This window comes from Hirundo rustica, chromosome 6, assembly GCF_015227805.2.
Source record: "Hirundo rustica isolate bHirRus1 chromosome 6, bHirRus1.pri.v3, whole genome shotgun sequence".
NCBI lineage: Eukaryota > Metazoa > Chordata > Aves > Passeriformes > Hirundinidae > Hirundo > Hirundo rustica.
The window spans coordinates 11,939,419-11,964,361 of NC_053455.1; the positions used below are offsets into that span (position 1 = coordinate 11,939,419).

Consider the following 24,943-nt stretch of genomic DNA (forward strand, 5'->3'; position numbering starts at 1 on the left):
TTTTTTTTTCCTGGTATGATCACCCAAACCCTACACCATTCCTCCACTTTCTATTGTTACTGCATTTTAAACAGCCAACATTCCTTACCATGACTAAACAAAGCTTTCCATTTAGTTATTTCCTGTACTGTTTTACCTAGTTGCTGTCCAGGCACACAGAACACTCCCCACTACACTGCCAAGTCTCCAAATCCAGCGTTCCAGTTAATGGAATTCCAGGTCACTCAAAACCAGAATCACAGTCAGCAATTCTGTTTAGAAATACCACCTGATGTGGCATTCACTTAACTGCATCACAAATCACTGTAACTGAATGCAACATAAAGGAAACTTGAGTTTATTTAGCTTCCAATTTCTGGGAGGTCAAGAGGAACTAGAACTGCTCTGGACAACAAAAGAAAATTGACTGCGCTTACAGATAATTTTCTGCCAGATTCTTTCTTTAGGACCACTGTTTTATTGTTGTCCTTTCTATTACATGGGGGATATACATATTATCAGGTGTTAATAAACGGTCAGTGCCTGTACAATACATTCTACAACTGAGCACCACTTTCCGTAACTGAACAGGCAAAGAAATTACACTGAACATCGGCATCTGGCAGTATTTCTCCAAAAAAAGTGACTAAAATGGGTTTAAATTGATTAACACTATTAAATCACATCTAATATTTGATACTACATGATTTCATTACAGCTATACGATACAATTATACAAAATGTGTTAACATCAAAGAATACAACCAAAATTAAGATAGCAAACAAAACCTATATAACTTTTTTTTTTTCTTTACAGGAAAATACTTTTGAAGTATGCATGTAACTGCCCATTCTTTTAAAGAAAATCTACCGCAAGCAAGTTATCAACCTCCAGAAAATCACACATAGCATTACTACGCATATCCCCAAAAAGTGTACAATATGCACACTTGGAAAATACAAAATTAAAAAAAATTGTAAGCAACAGGTGAGCTTCATATTTATAAGAACGTGAAAAGAAGTCCAATTTTAGCACTGTTGTATAAAGAATTGTCTTTTCTGATGCAAGTTCATGAGCTGACCCGTCCGGTTGGGGCCACACTTTACAAAACACCGTGTTCTTGAAACGGGGTTACAGACCAAGGTGGAACATCTTAGCAATGTCACCTTAAAGTTTTCTGCGTGTTTTTTTTTTTTTTTTTTTTTTGCTTTTTATTTACTACTTATCAAAACACGTCCTTTAGGTTTGTAGGGTTCTTTTTTTAAAATTCTTTCCTAGAAACAATATACAAATGGGGAAGCGTATTTCTTTCCAATTGATTTTCCTGTAAGATGCTTTGAGTTCAAGAATGTTCTCCTCAACCTTCACTGGTTGTTTTTGGCCTTAGCATGTGTTAAGATGTGAGATTTCAGGTTGGTTGATTGCGCAAACTTCTTATTGCAGCCGTCAAACGGGCAAACGTAGGGCCTGTCGCCAGTGTGAATTCGCACGTGTGTGCGTAAATTGAAGTCCAGTGAAAAACGTTTTCCACATCCTTCAAACGTACACTGTTGGAAGGAAAAGAAACTCTGTTAGCTAGTGGAACTCATCTCCATCACTGATCAGGAAAAAGAGTCTTCTTTAAGTCACTAGACGGCACAAACATGAAGCCAGAGGCTGAAGATTGTCATGGGTGAAGCTGTGGGGATCCCCTGTGAGCTGCACTAAAAACTGCAATACTTCAGTGTATAGTATATATACAACAGCATATATATTTTCAAAGGGGGAAATAAATGACCTCCAACTCGCATGCAAGCACTTCCACTAAAAACAGCTTCTCTGCATGTGAAACAGTACCTACACTGTATGACAAAACAGAAACAGGATTAAACATCAGAATGTTCCCTTTTGAGTGATGATTTGCAAAGGTTTTCTCATTTTACCTGCTTTACTTTTAAGATGGGCTCAATATAAAAAGGACAGCATTTTTAGCATTAAATGCTTGTATTTACTACACAGAATATTTAGAGTATGCATCCAAAAGAACGACTGAGGACTGCAAATCATGTTTCCAAAATGATTGCTTTTAGAAAATTTTCACAAAAAAACCCCTGCACATAGGATAAGTACATTCTGGGCAACACCTATATGCTCAAGACTAAGAATAACTTTAAAGATTTATAGGGAGTATCATATGAAGAGGGCAGGGGACCTCTGGTGGCAGAAGCCCACGTGACTCCATATAAATGGAAAGAGATTCAGTGCTCCATCATTTTATTGAAAACTGACTAATAACCCCTACTGAAAATTAGTAGTTACCCTGAGGTAACTGAGCAAACAGCCCCAAGTCTCAGTTGTACACAAGCGCTAAGCTGAAAAGATGCTGAGGAGAAAGAGACATTTTCTTACTTCTCCAGTAACTGCAGGCTCCATTTTTCAAGAGGGTGACTGTACATCATTATTTTGTTACCTCCCACTTACATCCAATTTGACAATTTCTAAGAGAAGTCCATGTAAGTAATTAACTGATTAAGGGGACTCCCAGTTTTTCAGGTGCCTCGTCTGATTTCAGAAAAGCCCTAGTTATGCCCAAGTCCCATGGAAGCCAGGTTACAGCTACACTCTCCAGGGTTCCCAGATGAAGTGGTGGCACTCGTGCCTGCAGGTTACCAGTACCTGAAAGGGTTTCTCTCCGGTGTGAACTAGCTGATGCCGCTTTAGTTTCGAGCTCTCCACAAAGGCCTTGCCACATTCTGCACACACGTGTACTCGAGGGCCGTGAGTGTGCAGATGCTTCCTCATGGCAGAGTTGTCCCTGAACATCTTTGTGCAGCCCTTAAAAAGAACAGTGAAACTCAATTAGTAGATAAGCTAGTTCTCATAAAGAAGGTTTTATCTGATACAGTACAAGAATTTAAAATGCTTTTATATCCTGAATACTTTCTTAAGAGGTTGGCCCTGAAAAGAACATCCCTTACATTTGTTTTTAAAAAAGCAATACAAGAAAACTAGTAATTTGAAAAGCTGACAAAGAAAACCCCTAAACCCAGTCCCAAACTAAAAAATCCCAAACCCTCACTCAATATTATGAGCCATGTGCAGTCAAATGAGTTATAGGACAGTCTCATGGAGAAGATGCAGCTCTGACAGAAGCAAATGAATAAACCAAACAAAAGCACTTAACAGGTTTCAGAGGAAAAAACAAACACAAAACAAAAATCCAACCAAAAAAACAAAAGACAGAAGGAGAGTTCATGGATACCTATGGTATACTCTTTGAAGTGCTACATTCCCAGAACTACAGTACTACAATGTATTATGTAGTCTCTAAGATACCACAGACTATTCTCTAGCATGCACAACTGGTATGTGCACCATCTCCCAACATTCTGTCCCCCTCACTTCTGACAATAAATGGAGCAAGAGGGTTTCCAGCACACAGCAACTTACAGGAATGACCTTGTCCAAATTGGCAGCAGCAGACTGATCACTACCACCTTGAGACAGAGAGTGCCACTGCTGCTGCAGTTTAAACCTACAAAGTGACACTGGGCAGCGAAATAAGATGGGACTACAGCCTGAGTTAGTCCCAACTCAATGCAAAAGCAGAAGATACATCAACTCAGGCACACCATCAAAAGTCTTAACCTGAGGGTCAACCCTGCATTGACAGAGGAATATCACTTTTGATTCCAGAGTATGCTTAAGCCAGCAGTGACCTGGGGCTCTATTTACCTATCTTTTTACTTTTTTTTTCCACTTCTTAGTGACAATCAGTGGATATCTATCATATGTTCTATAAATGTCTACCTCAATGTTCAAAATCCCTCATAAAATCCTATTTATAATCACAAATGCTATTTGTAGTACAAGTGATGCTGTTTAAACTTATATAAAACTAGTCTGCCAACATCACTGTGTTACGAAGCATAAAATTCAACAACAGTATCTAAAGGACCATTATATTGCTAATCTTAAATTCTGCAGGTTGTTTGTTTGTTTTTCCCCCTAAACAAATACATTTAAATAAGTTTTGTTTCTTGAAAAAAGGCAAAATGTCTTTCAGGAACTTTCAGGAGTTCTCTCTTCAGGCACTAGAACCTCTTTGGCTACTTTTGAAGTATTGTGCCACCATTTGTGGCACATCACAAAACTGGGTGGGGCAAAGCAGTGCCAAAGTAAACAGACCAGCTTATTTTTTTTTGCATTTATTTCAAAGTCCCTTCTTGCCTCTGAGAGCAGCAGGTACAGCTACAATATTTTTCTTTTTTTAAACTGAATTTGTAGATGCATAAAGCCTACAAACACTACAAGATAGAAAATGGAAGGATAGAACATTCTTTCTTCCCCCCCCCCCCCCCCCCTTTAGATGAAGTTGAGGCTATGAAAAAAATAAACCAAAGAGATGGAGGTAACATTCCTCAGTATAGTAAAAACTGTTCCTGTATCTTTGCATACTGTACCACAAAAAAACATGACACTTTTAGAATGTGGAGAATTGGAAATCAATATAAGCACAAAGAGGAATTCAGAAAATTCCTTCCACCATGGCTGTCAGCAAGGAGCGTTCTATTCATGCTCTCTAATAGATAACTCTAATAGCTAACAGCCCTGATGATTTGCTTAGGCTCACACTTATCTAGACCAGAAGTCAGCAAGATTGTGTTTGTCTTTTTTTGTTACAGACTAAGTCAGCTAAAAGAAGCACTACAAAAGCTGGATAATGCAGTAAAGCCACAGGCTACCAATCTAGGTGACTGGCAACATTTATTCAAGACAGAAGCTTCCTTGCTACCAGTGGATCAGAATCATATCTCCAAGATGCCTGCCTCTCTCTTTCATGAGGATGCACTTTCCAGCTCTGTGGAATGTAATTCAGAGTCTTCCAATAAAGCTGACTTTGGCATCTGCACCATAAATTGCTGATTCCTGATCTAGACTCCAAATCTGTCATAGTTTCCAAGCAGAGGATATATAGATCTTAGGAACGTACTTTGAACAGCTTTCAGAACATTCTTTCAAGTATGTATTCTTGGGTGTCGGGAAATCACAACAGTAAAACCAGCATGTTAGGGACTGTGCATCATGGTTACCAGAAGATTAGGGATGCACTAACCTTAAGACAAGGAATGGGAATAATATATTACTCAGTGAAAGGTTTTAAAGGAAGCCTCTAGAGAATGACAACTAAAATACATTTAGTTGAGTGTATTCTATTAACAGTAAGATATTTTAGTTATTCATTCTCAAGAGAAAACATCAATACAAAATTCTGATCTACAAATTACCATCTACTTAGACACTGAGCACTTCACTTACTTTGTGAGGACAAGCTATCGTTCGTGGAGCATCATCTTCTTTAATTTTTCTTGGTTTCATTCTTAAAGATAGAAAAATACAACAAAATATTAGTAGAAACACATCAGTAGACAGCTCTTCTCCCCTAAGTGCCTACATAATGAGCACATTTTATCCCTCAGTATTACATGTGTCAGTGGTACTCACTTTAACATTTTTAAAACCTTCATAAAAATATTAACAGAATAATTTAGCATTTGGAATGCTCTGTTTTTCCAGAAGGATCTCTCAAATACAGAATAAAACATTTAATATTATCTTCTTAATCCTCTGAATATGTGGAAATTGAGATCTTTTTTTAACAGACATATGCTAACTGTAATTAGGAGGTATTGTTTGAGAACTCCATTTTCCTTGTGCCAGTACCCACGTGACCTATTTAGCTTCACTTCCTCTCCATCCATGCAGCAGGATATGAAGGAGTATAGGTTCAATCCTTTTGCAGTATTTTCATCACACAAGAGTTCTCAAGAAAATGCTATAGAAGCAGGGAAAGCAGAATCAGGCAAGTTGTGGAATCCACACAGACAACGCAGACATCCATTCCAACCACAGAAATTCTTACTTTAAGCTTTTATGCACACAAGATTCCACTCTTGGCAACTGACAAGGAATCACCAATTTACTCCTGGTCACTGACAGGAATCTCCACCACTATTTTATGGGTGCCACTGATCTCCACTGCTACATAAGGAGCCCAGCAAACTATTGCTTGTATGTGTTAGATCTATTTTATATGCAGTAAGACTTTCTGTACAAAACAGTCTTAGAACAGTGTTGTAACAACCACCTGTCACAAAGTCAGAAGAGCCAGATGTGATTCTGGGGAAGTGCACTGCACACAGCTGTCTTTATTTCTCAAACCCGTGGTGCCGTTTTCAAAAATTAAAAAGAAAAGATTTATCTCCATCTAACTATGGCAGCAGGTGGGTGCAAATAAATGGACCCCCATAAGCTGAGATTCCCTCAGGTAAGCAGTGAGATTTTGCACATTCCCAAACCTTGCTGTGGAAGCAGAGCTAGTCTATTCATGTGGGTTACTGAAATGCTTTTCCAGGCAATACAGCACACAACAGTTCTGTGTGACAAAGTAGCTATGTATCATATCTGTAAGTTTATCCACTCATTTGGTGGCGTACCCTAGTCTCAAATAGAATGAGTAGCTTGAAATTAAGAAAATAATTGGAATTATCAGAATCACTCTTCTTTATCTTAAGAAGGAAAAGTGTCTCTTGCTATCCATGACAGTTTTAATCTGCATGAGTTCTGTTTCTGGAAACTGATATAAAAGAACAAGGCTGGGGGAAGAGATTTCCAGGCAATGTGTATATTTACCTTTTTACATCCCTTTTTATTAATTTATATGAGAATGGCTAAACAGCACCTCTTAAAACTTCCCACAAGCTGTAGGGAAAATAAATTAAAATGCCTCCATTTTGACCACAAAAGCATTTGTTTTTTGCAAGCAGAGTCCAGACTTCTTTGGTACTGTCACACTCCTATGGCTAAAATCTGCTTTCACCCGCTTCCTTCACATGGACTGCTGAGAGAAGAGGGTGAATTAAGGCAAGAGCAGTGAAAAAACTCCCTCAGAAGTCCTGAAGTCCCAGGAAAATCATCTTAAAACTGCCACTGGAGTGATATGTGATGGACAAGTCTCCTATGGCCCTGTCAGCTATCACTGGTCGCTCACTCTTGAGTCCTCCCGGTGCTACAGATGTAGCACAGTTCAAGTGATGGTCTACAGGCTAAAGCACTTGACAGGCACTTCACAGACAACACTAAACCCCAAGGATTTAGAGGTTGCTTTTGTTCTTTTCTCTGAGTGGGCTTTTGGGAAACTCTTGCTTGCTTCAGCATCTCCAGACTACACTTAGTAGGTACAGAGCTAACCTGAAGAACACTGCAGTCTCCTGCATGGCTACAAATACATTTACAGATATTAACAGTGACTTGAGAATGGGTGTAAGGTATTTGAGTAAGCAAGTATTTGTAAGTAAGTAAGCTGTGTGGTGCACAAGTACTTACCTGTGCACCACACAACCAGCAGCACAACTAAGAGATCATCAACTTAAGGGCAGAAACATTCTAAGCACTGCAAACTACATCTATTCCTGTACAGCAATGTCCTCATTATCTTAATTTTCACCGTAGCTATGTTTTTCAAGACTACAGACCAACAAAGTTGACCTTATTGATTCGACTTAATTTATATAATCCAATTGGAATACAGAATGGTTGTGCTGGTTTAGTTTACATAGTCTCTTTGAGCAAAGTATTAAAATACCTGACTCCAAACAAGTGTTTGGGATTAACTGACTGACTGCACTGTGCAGTCAGGCTCCAGACTCAATAGTACTACAGGTACTGAGACTGTAGGAAAACACACACACACAAAAAGCTGTCTTTACAGAACCCCTACAGAAAGCTTTTAATTAACTTTAGCATGGGATTCTCCTTATTATATCTCTGTGATTAAAAAAAAAACAAAAAAAACAGGAAAAGGGTCAGAAATTAGCATCTCTAATTGTTAAAATGGTCACAGAAGAACGATTTGACAAGATGGGACAGGAGAGAAGAGAGTGTCATGATTTAATTCAACTGGAGAACAAGCATCCTTAGGAGACAATGCTGGTACCAAAAACACCTCCTTCTAATTCAATCAACCTGTTAAATGTTGGCTCAGTCATCCCCCCAGCCCCCAAAAGATTTCTTAGGTCTGAGATCTGTGTCCCTGACATGATCAGAATGAGTAAAACCACTCTTGTTCCGAAGTCTTAATTGGCCACCTGTAAAGGGAGTGATTAGACCAAGAGAAGTGCCAACAAGAGATGTGACAAATAACTTAAGTGGGCAGTGCCTGCATTTTCATGCTTTGTGTTAAATCCTCTTCCTGACTCTTGTATCTTACCTCTGGTATTAAGTCACTCTTTAAGAAAGAAATGCTGCAACAGTGTCATCTCTAACAGGCTGTTGAGGCAGAGAATGAAAATGCCCTGGCCCAGTGCAGTAAGGGAGCCTGAGGAACCAATTGCAGGTGAGCTGAATGGTCAGACATGGGACAGACTGCAGCATCAAAATACACTTTACAGTTTTCAGTTCACTGTCTGAGCAGGCATAGAATATGAATGTCCATCCAGGACTTCTTAATGTTCAGGCTCTGTTTCTAAATTAAGCAATATCAGCCCGGTAGTACACTTGAACAGTTGGACACAAATGACAAAAAAGCTCAGTTAAAAAATGAGCAACTTTACATCTTCTCATTCTTCATGGCAGCACAGCAAGTTAAGCCTAAAATGCAGAACAAGACCGTGCTTATGCACAGGGTTCCATAGATAACCAGGCTTATCAACCAAACAGCAGCAGACAATGCAAAAGATGAGGTGGCAAATGGTGTCCAGGTTGTATGTCAGTGTCACAGGCAGGAGGAAGCTGCTGGGCCCTTTGTACACCTGGATTAAAGGCACGAGGGCATGACCACAGGCACAGCAACAGGATCAGCATCAAAAAATGTCATCTTGCTCACTAAGCTGCAGAAGCCATATAGACAATCCCTCAAAGAAGAATTTAAAGACTTACATATTCAATGCATCAAAAAAAAAAAGGAGAAGATTTTGGTCTTACTTTAAAACTAACTTTCTGCAAAAGGAGACCAGACTAGAATCTGCTGTTGATCTTAATAACACTTGTGCAGGTAGCTCTTGCTGGTGGTGGTTAGACTTTTGGCTCCCACCCAGTAGAGCATCTCTACCAGATCCATCCAAGTTTTCTTAGCCTGAAACATTAATCAAAAACAGAATTCTAACAAATATCACTATTTAACACAACTACAGACACACACATTAATACTGGGATGGAACTTCAGAAACAGTTGCCTTTGCAGAAAGTCAATTTACATGGCAAGACAAAAATTTTCATTTCTGCAGTGAGTTTACATGCAGATACACCTAGTAGAGGCAACTGCAAATCAATTAACTGTGAAAATCAGGAAGGGTACCTTTTGGATCATGTCACTGGGACACTGCAATTAAAGGCTATGTCTTAACTTGCACTGGGGGAGTGGAGGGAGGGAATGGGTGACAGCAGTGGAAGCAGGAATGTGTGCAACCCAATAGCTTTACAGAGTGAGCTGCATACAAGCACGCTCCCTTATCCATGCATAAGGAAGACTGAGGGAAATCACAGGTATTAAACCACTCAGTTTCTTCAAATAAAGAAAGCAATACTGTCACTGTGTGGTATCTGAAAGTTACATCTACCTACCTCCTTTTGTCTACACAACTGAAATGAGAGTACTTCACCCTCAGAGAACCATAAACAATGGATCCCCACCCTAAATCCCTGTCGAACTCCATAACCTATAGACTTGCCAATTGATGCAATTTTAAAAGTCGGCCATAGAAACTATGTTAAAGCTAGGAAGAAAGGAAATATAATTCAAATAACAATATAGAATTTCTCCCTTGCTCCATAATCTCCCTTTTTTTGCCACTGCTGAAGAGTTCTGTGTTCTCAGCTCCTTTGTGGTCACTCTGTACATAAAGCAAACCTTAACAGCTTTACTCTCTTAGGTAACTCCTTTAACACATCCTAGAGGTCTCTGATGATCAGCAATGACCTGACAACATGCACCCGTGCTGGTGGCCACCCTCCCTCCACCTCCTCAGGAACAGAGGTGGAGTAAATTATTCTCTCTCAACAGTGTTACTGGCACTGCTGGTGTGCTCCCCTCATTCTGCCATTCCCCTTGCACTGCCCTGCTGAGCAGAACCAACCTGAACATCACAGCCCTGTGCTACTGCAAGAGTTTATTCATGCTGAACAACTCCTGGAACTGGCTAGACTGGCTTTTGGATAAACAAGATGAAAGGGGAGTGGCACAAGGTGTCCTAGGAATCTATCTACATACAACCAAAGAACAGCCAGTGTCTTACTTACCTGCTTCAGTCACAGTTAGGAAGGAAACTGCCATAAGAAGTTTTTTCACTCCACGATTCTGGCAAAAATTATTACTGTTTGTTCCAGTTATGAGGAATATGATATATGTAAACAGAGACAGTGCAGTGTGGCACAGAGCAGGAGATCTCCCCTCTCCTAGAAGAATACTGGGTAAAGCAATTGTCACTTTACTGCCCTTTAAGCTTCCCTGTAACAAGAACAAAACCAATACAAAAGCATATACACCTTATAAAGAGGCCTAAGTCATAAATCTGGATGACCAGAAGGCTTTGTCACTTCTAAGAAGGGTGTCCAATTTCAAACTCTAATGCAGTTTCCCCTCCTTTGTTTTCTATAGGTTTGGAAAGTGGATAGAAAGGAAGGCCAGTCCTCACAATGGCTCTCCTTCAGAAAAGATACCAAGATCAGCAGAAAATAAAACCACAAAGAATAAAGTTTATACCACCAGGACCCATTACTGTGCCAATTTCCCAGCTACAGGATATTCCCTCTTATTTCTTTGTTTTTACCGACGCCTGTGTTCTGTTCTGTGTTCAGCCAGTTCAGTCTTGTATTTAGAGGACAAGAGGGAGGAAGGGGGCAGTCAGGGATATCCTTTTTAGTGCCTTGCTTTGAGGGAATTTGCCACATGCACATTCTAGAAATATCCCTGCTACCTCGCTAAGTTTTCACTACCAAGCAGCCTATGATTTCTTCACAGCTAACTACTGAGCTGTCATCAATTCAGATTTGGATGAAGCATTTTACTCCACTTGAAGGGATTTCCAGTTTCCCAGTCAAAGGCATCAAGCGAAAACATGGTAATTTATTAGGTTTTGTCCTTCTGAGCAGATAATTCACAATTAACATTTCACATTCTGATATGATTGCCCGAGAGAATTCCAGCTTTTTCTTTTTTATTGCATTTTTAAAGCATGCTAGAGAAAATTCAAGACTCCTAAAACAGAATAAAGTAATCTGTAAAAAGTGATAAACTGCCAGCCAGGTGTAACTTATGGTCATTTGTCTGTGCATTACTGAACATGCTGATGTTCTGACACAGCCTATCTATTCACAATGTTTTCAATGGAATCATAGAATGCATAAAAGCTTTTCCAGGAAAAACTGTCAGAGTTCCAGTTAAAGGATTCAGATTCCTGCTACATGACTCAATGACATATCCTCTAAACCAGGCAGTGAAAGACAACTGTATTGCAAGAGACACCACAACCACTCACTCTGCGAGAGCCACCGAGCTCCGAGCGCTGGTGGCCACTGCACAATTACTACAGTCCTGAATTATTTTTTTTAAAGGGCTGCAGAGCTACAAACAGTTTCAAACATCAGGTTTGTCCCTGCATTACTTTTCACTAACTAGATCATGATCAGAATACCAGAACCTTGCTCAAAATCTACTACCACTAGAATTCAAGCTTTGTCTGTTTAAGCTTAACCTCAGAACTTTGTTCCTACTAATCAACCCAAGTATTTCAAATCAATTTATCCTTAATCAAAATAAACTGCATTCAGAGGAGGTCATTTCTACAAATGTATGGTGAGATTCCTTCCTACTTTAAGGAAAACCAAAAAAACAACCCTGCAGAACTTTCTCTCAGCTACACACAATACACACAATACAATAGCATATAATTTTACTAACCTTACATATAAGGAAATTCATACTTCCTTATATCTGGACTGTCACAATTCTTTTTTCAAGTAATCTAAATACAAATTTGTAATTCAAAACCTTACAGCATGTGAAGCTACTTAAGTTTAGAAACAATTTTCAACTTCATGTGCTGCTAAAGGGTTTCAGAATGCAGCTACTGAGAATTGTGAACTTCTGAACTGTAAAGCAATGAACAATGTTTGACAATTTCAGAGAACTTTATACTAAACAAACACATTCTTTTAGAATGAAAAACTACTTGAACCTCCAAAGCCAATTCCAGCCACGTAAGCCGAGTTTTTTCTTCCAGCTTGCCATGTAAATTTCCTAGGGTTACTGCACACAGCAAAGTCCACAAGACAACTGAACAGTAGCCTGCAGATATCAGTACTTGAATCCATCTTAATACCTAAGAAGTCCCTTCAACACACTTCACTGCAAGAGGACAAGACCTTAAAAAACAAATATTCAAATTCTGACATGCTCATACTCTTCTATCTCAGAAAAATAATCAAACACAATAATTTAAGACATAACATACAACTGTAAGGCAAGAGTAAAAGTTTGACAGTCATCAATTCTGACCAAGAAATCAAATAACCTTCCTTAGAAAACACATTAAATTCTCACGTATCTACAATTAAGCTATGAGAACAGTTTTTCCCAGGTTTAGAGCAACTTGGGAATATTACTAAAGGTGATATCCATGCAAGGTACTTCCTCTACCACCATGCATTTATCTTCTGACTGAAACAAATTACATTTCATCTGCTGTGAGAAAAGAGGCTGTACACATAAAATTGAATCCTTCTACTACCTGCTACAAATTCCAGCTCTGGAACTTCCTAGAACATTCAACTACAAATATATAAAATTAATAATTTTAAAATACTGCCAGCAGCCACTATTTTCTCAATAGAAACCTAACTAAAACATTTTACAATGTTCAGAAATATGCAGACACATCTGACAGAAGTAGCCTGGTCATTTCAATAAGCCCAAATCCTGACAACCATTTCAAGTATTCAACTCCATCTGAAGAAAAAAATATTCAGTATTTGCATGGAGAATACCCTGCAAGAAACAATTTCTGCTTCCTAACAAAAGACAGCTATTCAGGACTTCAGTGTCTAATAGAACCAGAGGTTTTAGCATATTTAAAAGTAATGGAAAACACCATTCCAAACACACAGTGAGTAGAAATATATAAGTAACAGTTTAGAACTGAATCACTGTGTACACTCAATAGCATCACTTAAACATTTGCTTTCACAAAAAATTGTAGGTCCCAGAGAAAATTACAATAACTTCGATAAATTATAGTAAAACACAAAAGAAGAGTATCAATAGCTACAACCACCCATCACTTCAGACAGAACCCCATTTTCAGCTGTTTGTGATGTGATTTTAGACATTTCCAGATCAGACAGCCTGAAGCAGGAAGCAAGTCCTGCAGAACTGTTTTACTAGGAGCCTTCAAAATTCACAGTTCAACAGCTTTAGTGAAAGTAATTGTGGGATGAGGCTGTGCTGTTATTCCTCCTGCACGAACACAATACAGGACAAAACTTGTAAAAAGCAACAAGATTTAAAAGGTCAAACAGGAGTAAATGCACAACCTGAACACCAAGATCCAGCTAACCAAGAAGCCAGACCAGAACTTGTATCAACAGTCCCTGTCACCTAGCAACCACCTGGAAAAAGGTACTACTCTGTCTCTACTAGGTAGTAAGGTTACCATCTGACTGTCCACCTGCTCTGAGTGTCAGAACTGTGCACCTGAGCTCTGAAGAACAGCCAGCTGCTAAAAAAAAAAGTGAAAATGAACGCGGCTTTACACGCGTTTTGCTTTCAGCTTGGGAAAATCTGGCAGTAGCAGGCAGGGAGAGGCAGCAGCCGCGCTCAGAGCCCTGGAGACACGGCACTGACCCGTCCCAGCAGGGCGGAGCAGCAGGGGAGCGGGCCAGCGCAGCAGAGCCGGCCCCAGCGCGGCACCGCAGCCGCTCCTCCGCCGGCCTCGCCGCTGCCCTCTGGTGGCCACGGGCCGCCCCGAGCACCCGGCAGCGGGGCCGGGCCCGCGGACACTTTCACTGCCCCCGCCCCGCTGCAAGTCACCGCACCACCATCCGAAAGCAAAAGTCACCCTGGCACTCAGGTCAGCCTATTGATATGGAAACGAGCGCCAATTCTGACTCACCAGAGAAAATCCAAGCAGCAGAGGTTACCAACTGTGAAACCCCGATTACCAGCGGCACTTGAAAGCGCAGGACAGCCGATTTAAAATCTTGAGTTTAAGAAGCGTGTGAAAAAGAACAGGAAGGGGTGCTGCCAATCCCTCAGCCTTGGTATTTTGTACTGAACAACCTGAACGCAGCATTTCACTTACTGGATCCTTTGGTTCCCAGGAATTTAAGGCTACTCATATGAAAGAAATATTCTGTCATGTAAAATCACAGAGTTGTTGGGCTTGGAAGGGACCTCTAGAAACCATCTAGTCTAATCCCAAGGCAGGGCTACCTGAGCGACGCAATGCAGTCTATCAATGTATTTAGGTCCTGTCTTACCTAATGGAACTAAAGACTGGAACACACTGAAGAATTCACTGCTGAATGTAAGATAATATCCTGTTATTTTAGTTTAGAACAGAGTAGCTGATGCTTTGTTAAGCCCCTTGTTTTAGAAGGTAATTAAATGGAATAATAAGCCATACTAAATATACAATTTCATCTAACTGTTTCATAATTAAACCAGTGAAAATAACATGATTTTGAAGTTCCTTTCTTCTTACTTACCTAGCAAATTCAGCCAGTTGCTTGGGGTCTGAGAGGTCAATGCCAGGTATTCCACCAGGAGGAAGTTTCTTCCCTGTCATGTACTCTGAGTAATCTGGAGGAGAATTCTCTCCAATGATCTGCTCTTCCACCACCGTTTCATGGTCAATATCCTTTTTATCATCTGAAATACACAAAATACTGAATTCAGTACATATTAAAGCTCAAAACAGCATACAACTTATTAGTCTGCATCTCAATACAAATTCACTATTGCTGCACATTTAAAAGAATGCACTGCACTTCCAGATTTCCAGACTAATTGTGAAGAGCAAAAAGACACCCATATAGTTAGAGCCTGAAGAACACACAAAGAATACAGTGAGTCAGGGAAAAAAAAGCAGAAATTGCATATCTACTTTAAACACAAACAAATACAGAAATTAGAACAATTCTATGAATATTGGCTGCACTTGAAAGATAATGTACTTTTCCTGAAACAATGCCTAAATATTTAATTCCCTTAACCTCTTCAGGACTTATCTTCACTATATCCATGCTGATACTCAGCAGCAGTCCGTAACTTTGCAAGCCTATCAGAAAAGCAGCAGACACTTACCCTAAAGTGTCAGGACTACTGATCTATACTTCAGAGTCTTCAGACTTCCCTGACCTCCAACAGAAGTGTCATAGAGACAACAAATTTAAAAATAACTGCTGATGGGCTTCAGCACCTGCCTACAAAGTTAACTTTTTCTAACACTTGCAGACGGATCTCAAAGAAAGCAAGTAACTCAATCCTGTGTCTCTCTCCCAAGGGGGCTTCCTTCTGTGGCAAAGGCCAGCCTAAGCTCTTTCCCACTCCACTATGCAAACAGCAGACTGGGATTATTCAAAGCTTTGATCTGCAAGTCAGTTAGGATACTGTTTTCTCTGCTCTAGAGCTCCTCCTATGAATTTGTGCTCAAGGACTGCAGTGAAATCAGGTGGAAGACCTGCTATTGCCGTCTACTCACATTCATACCTTAGAAAACATTGTACCGTGCATTCTATCCCCTCTTGCTATTTTATAACAGAAACTGAGAGATGCAAAAATGAGAGAGAACAGAAACATCCATCTATGTTCCTCGCTGCAGTGTGCACGGCAGCAGAAAGGAACACACAGCACCTACCCTGTTTTTCAGCCCCAAATACACCGGGGACAACAGATGCAGATATGGCTGTAACTACTCAGCTCAATGTAATAGAACTTGACAGTACTTCTACTATGTGTATGGGGAGCAGGGTCTGGAAATTTATACACAAGAGGCTATACAAAAATAACAGGAAGTTTTATTTTACAGATATTGTTTAAACAGTGGAAACACAAGCTGGTAGGACAGAAATATTATTTCACCAATTTAAAAGAAAAAAAAAAAAAAAAGATAGGAAAACATAAGGCGCAAAACAAAAGGCAAAATGTTTTGGGATTTTTTCCCTAAACAGAAACACAGGAAATAACAATTAGTCATTACTCAGTAACTTAGGCTAGGAAAGGGAGAACAAGACAAGCAAATAAAAGAAATATACCAGACAAATTTCTACTCAATTTGTAATGCCTGCTTTTAATGTTTGCCACTGAGCTATTTCTAGAAATGTTACTGCTAGTTTGAGGTTTAATCTGATCTACCAGATCAAATAGCAGTTCATGTATATTCCATGGTGAAAGAGGAAAACAGACTCCAGTGCTGCAAAGACAGAAGTGTAAATAAGAAAATACTATCTGCAGCATTAAACTCAAAATAAACTACAAAACTGACTATTGACCTTTTTAGTTGACCACTCAGCACCACACTACCTTTCAGTCCCTACCAGTGTTTTCAAAAAGCAATTAAATTTACCCAAGTCAGGATTACACATTAAGTTTTACAGCAGTTGAAGGAGTTATAAATTCAAGTCAATAAGCCTCTAGTTTGGCAACTATTTGTTCTTTCTAACAGAAGCTTGCAAAAAAGATTATGTAGGGGAGAAAAGACACAGAGCTCAGAATGGCACAGAATTTCTGCAAAGCTAAAAGTGACACCACCTCTATGCTGTAGACTAGAATGAGATCAGCTGCCCGCCATGTGGCCATCTCAACGGCTACCCAGAACGTGCAGTTTCCCTGTTTGATGACATTCGTAACACAGACAAGTTTTAATTTCCTGTCTCACACCAGATGCAGGAGTCAACTGGGAGGTTCTGTATACGTTCTTAAAGATCTTTTTTTCCTTCCCTAGTGTAAAGGTTTGCTGCTCAACAGTGCTTTCTTGCTATTTGAGGACCAAACTGAAAGCCAGTCTTCAGTGGCTTTACTTCCCAAAAGCCTGCCTACAGAAGTCAATTCCACAGCTATTTAATTCCACAGACTACTGGAGCAAAACACAAAAAACTATAAACATATTGCTTGGGTAGAGTAGAACATAAAAGAAATGATTGTTAGTATATTAACAGTTATATGAAAATAAAAACCCACCACATTTTCCTATTAAAAAACTGCATCTCTACAGTTCCTCCACTTCTAAAAACAAATTTAAAGCAAATCAATAAAATACAAAACAGTTACCTTGAAGTGTTAGGTTAGGCTAATATTTCTGTAAAAGTAGCAGCAGACTTCAGTAGCTCTTTAAGATCGGGACCATCCTGTGGCATTATCAGGTCATTGGGAAAACAAACCAAAAACATGCCAAAGAAACCTCCTGCAGGAGGAAGTCTGAAAATGGAAAAACTTTACCAACGTCCTCTGTGCACAATTTTAGTTTATTTGTGATAGCCTACCAACCTGGACTAGGCAGCTCAAAGTCTGGAGGGTAAAGTGCAAGCAAACTTTCACTCAGGCTGAACGGATCATTTTTGCTGCAAACTGAGAAAATTAACTGTTGTTTTTTTGCCTTCAAGCAAAATGAAGGCCCACTACAGGCAAATTACCTTCCCCCTTCCCTCTCATGAAGCATCAGAGAATCAAACATACTGCATCCGAAGTAAAGCAAAACACAGACACAACCCTGAAATTACTGTGACACCTCTGGATGCCACCCATGCAAGTTAAATACAGACAGAACCACAGAGCCAGTCAGGAAAAGGAAATTAACTACTATATATACTATCTGATCTACTCCGTTTTGCCCCTTAAAACCACCTCAAATAAAAGGCATTCAGCTGAGGCACTATTCTTAATGCAGCTTTCTGTAGTGAATTTGGAACACGATTTTATTGGCCTCCCCTTACGTCCTTCTATGCCAACTTACCTTAAGGTAGATACTTAGTCTAAACTGGGTTGTTCCATGCACCTTTTTAGGACATACCCTAACACATCTTCATGTCCTTCCAGCTGCAACCACTGCCCCTAAACAGGGACAACACACATATTGAACTGGACCTACTTAGGCCCTTCAAAGCAAGCGCTCAAACGTTCTTCTACTACAATCAGTGAAAATTCAGTGCTTAGCCGGCTGTGTCTTTTGACTACTGGTTAAACAACCTGAAGTCTTAAAAAAACCAAGCACAAGTATGGAATGAAGTAGGAAGAAGCAAGGTTACTGGGATAAAACTAGTAGCTCCATGCACCAAATTGTAAACAAAACACGGTAGAATCTGCTTCCCAAGAAGCAGATTTATTGACCGCATTTTGCTCCTACTACCACACTTCCCCATCTTTTACAGCTCTGCTACACTGAAAAACCCACCTTGGAAATCCCATTGTTTTGGGCATTTCTTGAGTAACAGCTAACAACTCGGGAACTCCCCAGCTTACTAAAATGACCCTCTTAACTCTCAACCCTGGACACTGTCATTATTTTTTCCTCATTTATTCTCGATATTATTATACTCCACTTCTAAATCGCCAAATCTCCGAGCCATACTCCTCCTCTATTACTGAGCAGGGAGAACACATTGTTGTTCAATCAGTTTTCATCTGAGGAAAACAGGCTGCAAAAGGAACTCAGGAGATACACCTGGTAGCAAAGCAATGACACCTGATCCTACAGCTTCCTCCTCAAGGCACCAAATTAAAAGACATTCTGCTTAACCACTAAAAGGATGAACAACGTCTAAGCTTAAAATATGATCACACAGTTAAACACATTTGCTTTTAGGAACAGCTGAAAAGCAATTACAGGATAAAGGATGTATTCAGCAGCTGTGCACTACCAAGGCACTGTGGTAACAGCTTGGTTATTGCTACCACATTGCAATCTCCTCAGGCAAATTAGTTCGTTGGTCATGTTTGGAAGCAAAGAACTGTAATTAGCTTGTTAAATAATACAGATATTTAGCAGACACTTCTGAATGTTAAAATTCCATTTTGCACAGTATGTCATTTTTTAACCTAAGCGGCTGCTAGGTTACTTTCCCTCTGACGTGCCTTGCACACAGATGGAGAAGAGGTTCTTCTTTCCCTGTGTCACCCATCTCTTATTTCACACCACTGAGACGTGAACTGACAAAACCAGTGCATGTATCAATAGTCATCATCTGACTTCAGCATTTACGAGACTGTGCCGAAGCACTGTGACCTTCTGAATGGTCAGCACAGGAGTGACTCAAGTGCCCCAGGGAAGGATCCAACAGCAAGTTATAGGATTGTAGTCTAAAGGTGGGCTAAGAAGCAAATTAATTGAGTTATTTTAGATGATGAACCACATTCATGTATTTCACTTTCAAAACTTCAAATACATTTAAACTGAATGCAGTCTACGTTATCATCGGAAAAAATGTCAGGGCAGATTCAATACTTAGAACAGAAGCATGTATCATTGTCTTAATCAGAGTCAGAAATAGATTGTCATCTTAGTATTTTAAACCAGATAATCACTTTCTGCCTGCACTATACCAAACTTTATAAGAAACTCGTTACCTATCTGTCATTGCAAAGCATTTTGGCCATCCTTGATACAGGCCCACAACTGAACTAAGTGACTCATCTATCATTTATACTACAGAAGACAACTGGTCAGACAGCAGATGGTTATTTTTCTCACCCCTGCAATCTGATGAAGTAAAATGAAAAGCTTTCTATTTCTGAGACACTGAAAGTTTAAGAGAAGAACCTTCTAGAAACCCAACATGAACTCCCCAAGCTTCCAAACATGGGTCCACAGCACAGGCTTCCTGTATTATTGAAAATAATTTCCAAACCACAAACCATGTAACTTCTATATCTTTGTCTTTCCCATCTAGGGATGGGACACTTGGGCAGTTTAATATCTGCGGGCAATGTTTCATTGTGCTACTTCAGCCCTTAGCTTGCAGACTATGCTAACAATAATAGTTTAAACAAACAACTATTCCAGGTTTGAAAGCCTGACAGAGTCATTACCTAAAAGGAGATACAGTTTCACTAATCCGTTTTTTCGCCTTTGAACTTAAGCCCCAATTGCTTGAAATTTCCAGCATTTGGTGCAACCAGCATTTAAGCACCACCTTCCCAAATGTTCCTGCACGCAAGAATCAGTTTTGCAAGCACCATCTGACAAAGTGATTCCTCATGATCCTTCCCCTCCCCCTTCACTATTGTGCACCCAACCTGGAAAAATTCACTAAAGACAGTGATTCAAGCTGAATGCAGCAAAGGTACAAATCAATTCCACTTGATAAAAACATTTTTTCTACTACAAACTGGGGTATCTCACCTGAGAACCCCATTAAGTATATGCAATTTTCTGATATACACGTTTGATATAAAGTAAACACACGACAGGAATATGATTGAACTATCCACCATATACTCTCCTCAATCCTCTCAGAAATACACCTTCATTCACTTCTTACTTTCATGGATATATGAAGACAGACAAGTAATTATATTCTGAAGAACTGAAAACCTGATCTGAACTAGAACAAGGGACTCCTGCTTCAAACTAAACCCTTTAATCATGGGTCACAAGTTTGATATCACCATAGATACCAAGTTGATAACAGAAGTTATGGTAAGTCTAAATTGTTGCCAACAACAGTAACTGCAATTTCTAAGTAACCACATAACAAGGCAAGGATTAAGTAGTCCCCTTTAGTCACATTGTTATATGTTTCACAGATTATTTCTATATATTTCGAGAGGTGCTACATGTTATAATCATTTATGGAAAAAGATTTATTATTTGTTAAATTTGGTACCACCCCTGTACAAGCCAATATAGCAGCACCAGCAAACAGTAACAAAGAATTAATTCATGTTGTCTTCCCACACTGTGGTGAGCAAAGTGTCCTTCCCAATTCAAAATCCCATGCACAGCAATACATGGCTCATTGTTTTATCTTGATGTATGGCCTTATTTGTCACTTGTCTTTTGATTAACTTTTCATTTAGCTTTTAAAACAGTCAATTGAATCAGTGTGCAAGTAAATCTTTAATTACATCAAAATACAGATCCAAACCTACTGTATTTCTTCAAACTAAAGTAGTTTCTTTCTTTAGAGAAACTTTAGAACTACCCTTTCGCAAGCCAGTGATTCTGAGTTTTCTTGGCATTGATTTAGTTTGAGATTTTTGTGGGGGGTACTTCAGATTGGGGTTTTTTGAGGTTTGGGGTATATCCCTCTACCTCAAGTTTTGTGTCTTTTTCAATTTCTCTGGCAACAATTCAGCCTCTGAAGTTTGAGGGGAAAAAAAAGGAAAAAAAAATCCCCAGCATTTTTCCCCAGCAAAATCCACATCAGACCCCTTCTGTAACATTAAATAAACTGCATATGAGGTGTAAGAGCCTGTCCAATACTCTCGGTAAAACTTCACAACATTCTCAACTGAGCAGGTTATTACCAAGGCTCTTTGAAGCTGGGAGGTGGTGTCCCATGCACAAAGGGAGGGGAGGTCACACCTTTTCCCCATGTATTCGATTTTGCTTTTAGAAGTGCGTTTTTTGGCAAGTCAAATCAGACTAGGTATTCTTTATTCTTCTGCATCATGGATATAATTGAGTTAAATGTAGCAATGCAATTCAATATCCAGTAAATTATAAGTGGGTATCATTCCTACTGAGCTTGCACGGTCATGCTCCTAAACAAGAAAACTAGCAAAATCAATAAGGCTACCCCGATAGAAAAGCTGTGTATGTGGGAAGAGAGGCAAATGTATTGATTATACACATGCTTCACTTGGGCCAAGTAATAATCAGCATACAGTCCTAAGGAAGCATCCTATCAGGCACTCTGAATTTCTGAGTGCAAATGCATGCTAGAAAATCATCAATTGATCTCAGCGAGGTCCTGTACCCTGCCAGCTCATGAGTCATGCAGCCACTCGCATCAGCTACCTCCAGCAGCTTCCACAAGCCAGCAGACTATATCAGTTTCTATTATCTTTCATCCTTCTTGGATGGTCAGGTCTAAGAAAACTACTAGCAAGGGAATTCATTCAGTTTCATACAGTGATACAGAAGCACACAGAATATCCTACTAAATAATATTTGGGAAACTCTTCATGAAGAAGCAAAGAATTTCATCAAATTCACACGGCTGTCAACTCACATGCCAATAGCGTCAGATACTCTGTGTAACTTCCTAAAGTAGTCACCTGTATTTCAAAGGAGAGTAAAAATCCACACCATTGTGTTTGCCATCCTTTCAGGCAGGAGAACTCAGTCTTGCAATACACCTTCCCTTCTACACTGCCCTTTCTAACAACTTCTGGTCATTTGCAAACATCACAGAGTACAAACATTTTCAACTACATCAAAAGCTTCAAGAGTATCTCTATCTTACTAGACTCTTTCTAAAAAAATTGCAAGAGCACAAAAATTATGATATGCAAGACAGACTACCTACTCACTATTCAAAAAGCACCCACCAATTTAAATATTACATGAACTGTACTATTTGACCTCTTTTTTCGACATTTACGTAACTTACGGACAGAACTGCTTACAGAGCATTGCTGCCGGCAAGACATTTTTGTAAAAAATTAAAATTAAAAAAAAAAATAAAGTGGGTAGGGCAGGTGCATGTCAGCTTTACTCCAAGTCCCAGATACTAACCACCTTACAAGATTTTATTGCCTTTAAAAGACATTCGCAACACAACCCCCCGCCAAAAAAAAAAAAAAAAAAAAAAAAAAAAAAAAAAAAAAAAAAAAAAAAAAAAAAAATCTTCAAGAAACATAGAATGTCCCACGACAAGGTCTCCCTGTGCCTACTTAAAAAGCTTATTGAAAGCTTCAGACCTAGTGGAGGAAAAGCCCGACGGTTTCTGAGCACCAGGCAGGAATTGCCCCTTTCGTCCCCGCGGCTCCCAGGGACGGAGGTCAGCTCCGGAGCCGCCCCTCCCGGCTGTCACCCCCGGCGCCCCTCGGGCTCTGAAGGGCCGGTAGATTGCGGCCGCCCCCTCCGAGCCGACGGGAGGCGCGGGCAGCCCCGCGGGGGCGAAGAGCGGCTTCCCCTCGCCGGCACGGCGGGCCCCGGACGGGGAGGCCCCACCCACCGCCCGCCCGGCCATCGCAGCGGGCCGGGGCCGGGCGGACCCCGGGCGAGCGGTACACGGTATTTCGGGGTTCGCCGTCCCCGGGCCGGGGAGCCGCGGGGTCGGGGCGGTCGGGTCTCCGCCCGCGTATCGCGGACACGGCCCGGCACACACGCCTCATCCGCGGCCGCGGGGCGGGAGGGACGGGAACGGAACGGCAGGCAGGGAGCCGGAGAGGGGCGGCGGACGGGACGCGGGGGAGAAGGAGGACAGAGGGCGGCGGCGGCGGCGGCCGGGGGAGGGGAGGGCGGGCGAGGGGCAGGCGCGGAGCGGGCCCCGCGGGGAGCGGCGGCGGGGCGGGGACGGGGGGAGCGCGGGGAGGTTCGCCCCGCACCCCGCCTCCCCCTGCTGCAGAAACTACGCCATTGCGGCCTGGCCCGGGAGCCGGCGGCGCTGCCGCCCGCCCGCGCACCCCCCGCCGCCGCCATCTTGGCGGCCGCCGCCATGTTTGCCTCCTTCCCCCCGCCGCGGCCGGGCAGGAGCGGCGGCGGCAGCGCAGACCCCGCCATCTTTTCGGGGAGCCGCCATACTTGCCCTGGCGATGAACATGGCGGCGCCCATCGCACACATCAAAACATGGCCTCCCTTCAAAACAAAACTATCCCGGCCGCACCGCGCGGCCGCCGGCGGGGCCCGCGGCCCAGGGAGGGAGGGGTCCGGCGCACACTTACCCGAGGCCCACATGGTGACCGAGAACTCCCCTTCCAGGGTCTTGATCTGCACCTGCTTCTGCTCCCATTTCCTGCCGCCGCCGCCCTCGGCCCCGCCGCCGCCTCCCCCGCTCAGGTAACTCTTCTTGCTGCTCTTCTTGCCGCTGCCGCCCTTCTTAACGCGGCCTCCTCCACCGGCCGAGGAGGAGCCGCCGCCTCCGCTCTTGCTGCCGGCGGCGGCCACAGTGACCAGGGTCTGCTCTATGTACTCGTCCTCCCCGGCGGGGGCCGGCACCGGGATGAGGATCTGGTCCTCGAACCCGTCGTCGGCCCGCAGTCCGTCCGAGTCGTCTCCCCCCACCACCTCCTCGCGGGTCTGCACCAGGATCACCTCCTGGTGGTGGTGGTGCAGGTGGAGCTGCCCCCCGCCGCCGCCGGCCGCGCCGCCGCCCGCCCCGCTGGGGTCCCCGTCCGACACCAGCGGCTGCAGCGCGATCATGGGCTGGTGGTGGTGGTAGTGATGGGGCGGGTGGTGCGGGCCGCACTCCTCGCAGCACTCGTCCTCCTCTTCCTCCTCCTCGTCCTCCTCGCCGCCCACTACGGTGGTCTCGATCGTTTCCACCGGGATGGTCTCCACCTCGATCTCGTGCAGCTCCACGATCTCGGCCGGCATCTCCGAGCCGTCCGTGGCGATGTACAGGGTGTCTCCCGAGGCCATGGCGGGGCGAGGGAGGGGAGAGAGAGCTCCGCGGGCGGCGAGGGGGCTCCGGTCCGCTCCCCTCGGCGGATGGTGGGGCTCGGGCTCCTTTCGCCTGCCCTCCTTCTCCTCCTCCTCCCCCTTCCACACAAACACCAGCGCCTCGCAGCCAGCGACAGGCAGGGAGGGAGGAGGGAGGGAGGCAGCACCGCCAAATCCCGGCCGCGCTCCCTCGCGAGACTTCCGCCGCTGCCGCCGAGACGGACCCCAGCCCCGGAGGCCGCTGCCGTCGGACTGGCCCCCCCCGCCGCCAGGCGGCCAATGGCAGCGCCCGCCGCGCCCAGGCGAGAGAAGCGGCCAACGGGGGCGCGTCGTGCCGCAGCGCCCCGCCCCCTTTGGCCCTCCTCGCCCTATCGCGGGGCGCTA

The 24,943-nt window shown here is 42.3% G+C and overlaps 2 protein-coding genes across 2 annotated transcripts in view; one reads left to right on the forward strand and one right to left on the reverse strand.

The window, feature by feature from the left end:
• Positions 1–240: 240 nt before the first annotated feature.
• Positions 241–24,810, reverse strand: YY1 (YY1 transcription factor). Its single transcript, XM_040066895.2, has 5 exons — positions 23,842–24,810; positions 14,720–14,882; positions 5,279–5,339; positions 2,636–2,794; positions 241–1,527 (listed from the first exon to the last, which is right to left on the reverse strand). Exons 1-5 carry the CDS (start codon positions 24,536–24,538, stop codon positions 1,345–1,347), a joined length of 1,263 nt encoding a protein of 420 aa, XP_039922829.1. The 5' UTR covers positions 24,539–24,810; the 3' UTR covers positions 241–1,344.
• The window catches only part of DEGS2 (delta 4-desaturase, sphingolipid 2), a 33,263-nt gene continuing 32,148 nt past the window's right edge, over positions 23,829–24,943 (forward strand). The window contains exon 1 of the mRNA XM_040066897.2: positions 23,829–23,956. The gene's annotated coding sequence lies outside the window, so the exon portion shown is untranslated. The remainder of the gene's footprint in view (positions 23,957–24,943) is intronic.

Excerpts from the sequence above, each read along its gene's own strand:
- YY1 (XM_040066895.2), bottom strand. The coding sequence starts at position 24,538 with ATGGCCTCGGGAGACACCCTGTACATCGCCACGGACGGCTCGGAGATG. Across the intron at positions 14,883-23,841 it reads GGTCACCATGTGGGCCTCGG|ATGATAAAAAGGATATTGAC; the intron begins GTAAGTGTGCGC and ends TGTGTATTTCAG. Across the intron at positions 1,528-2,635 it reads CCGGAGAGAAACCCTTTCAG|TGTACGTTTGAAGGATGTGG; the intron begins GTACTGGTAACC and ends TCCTTCCAACAG.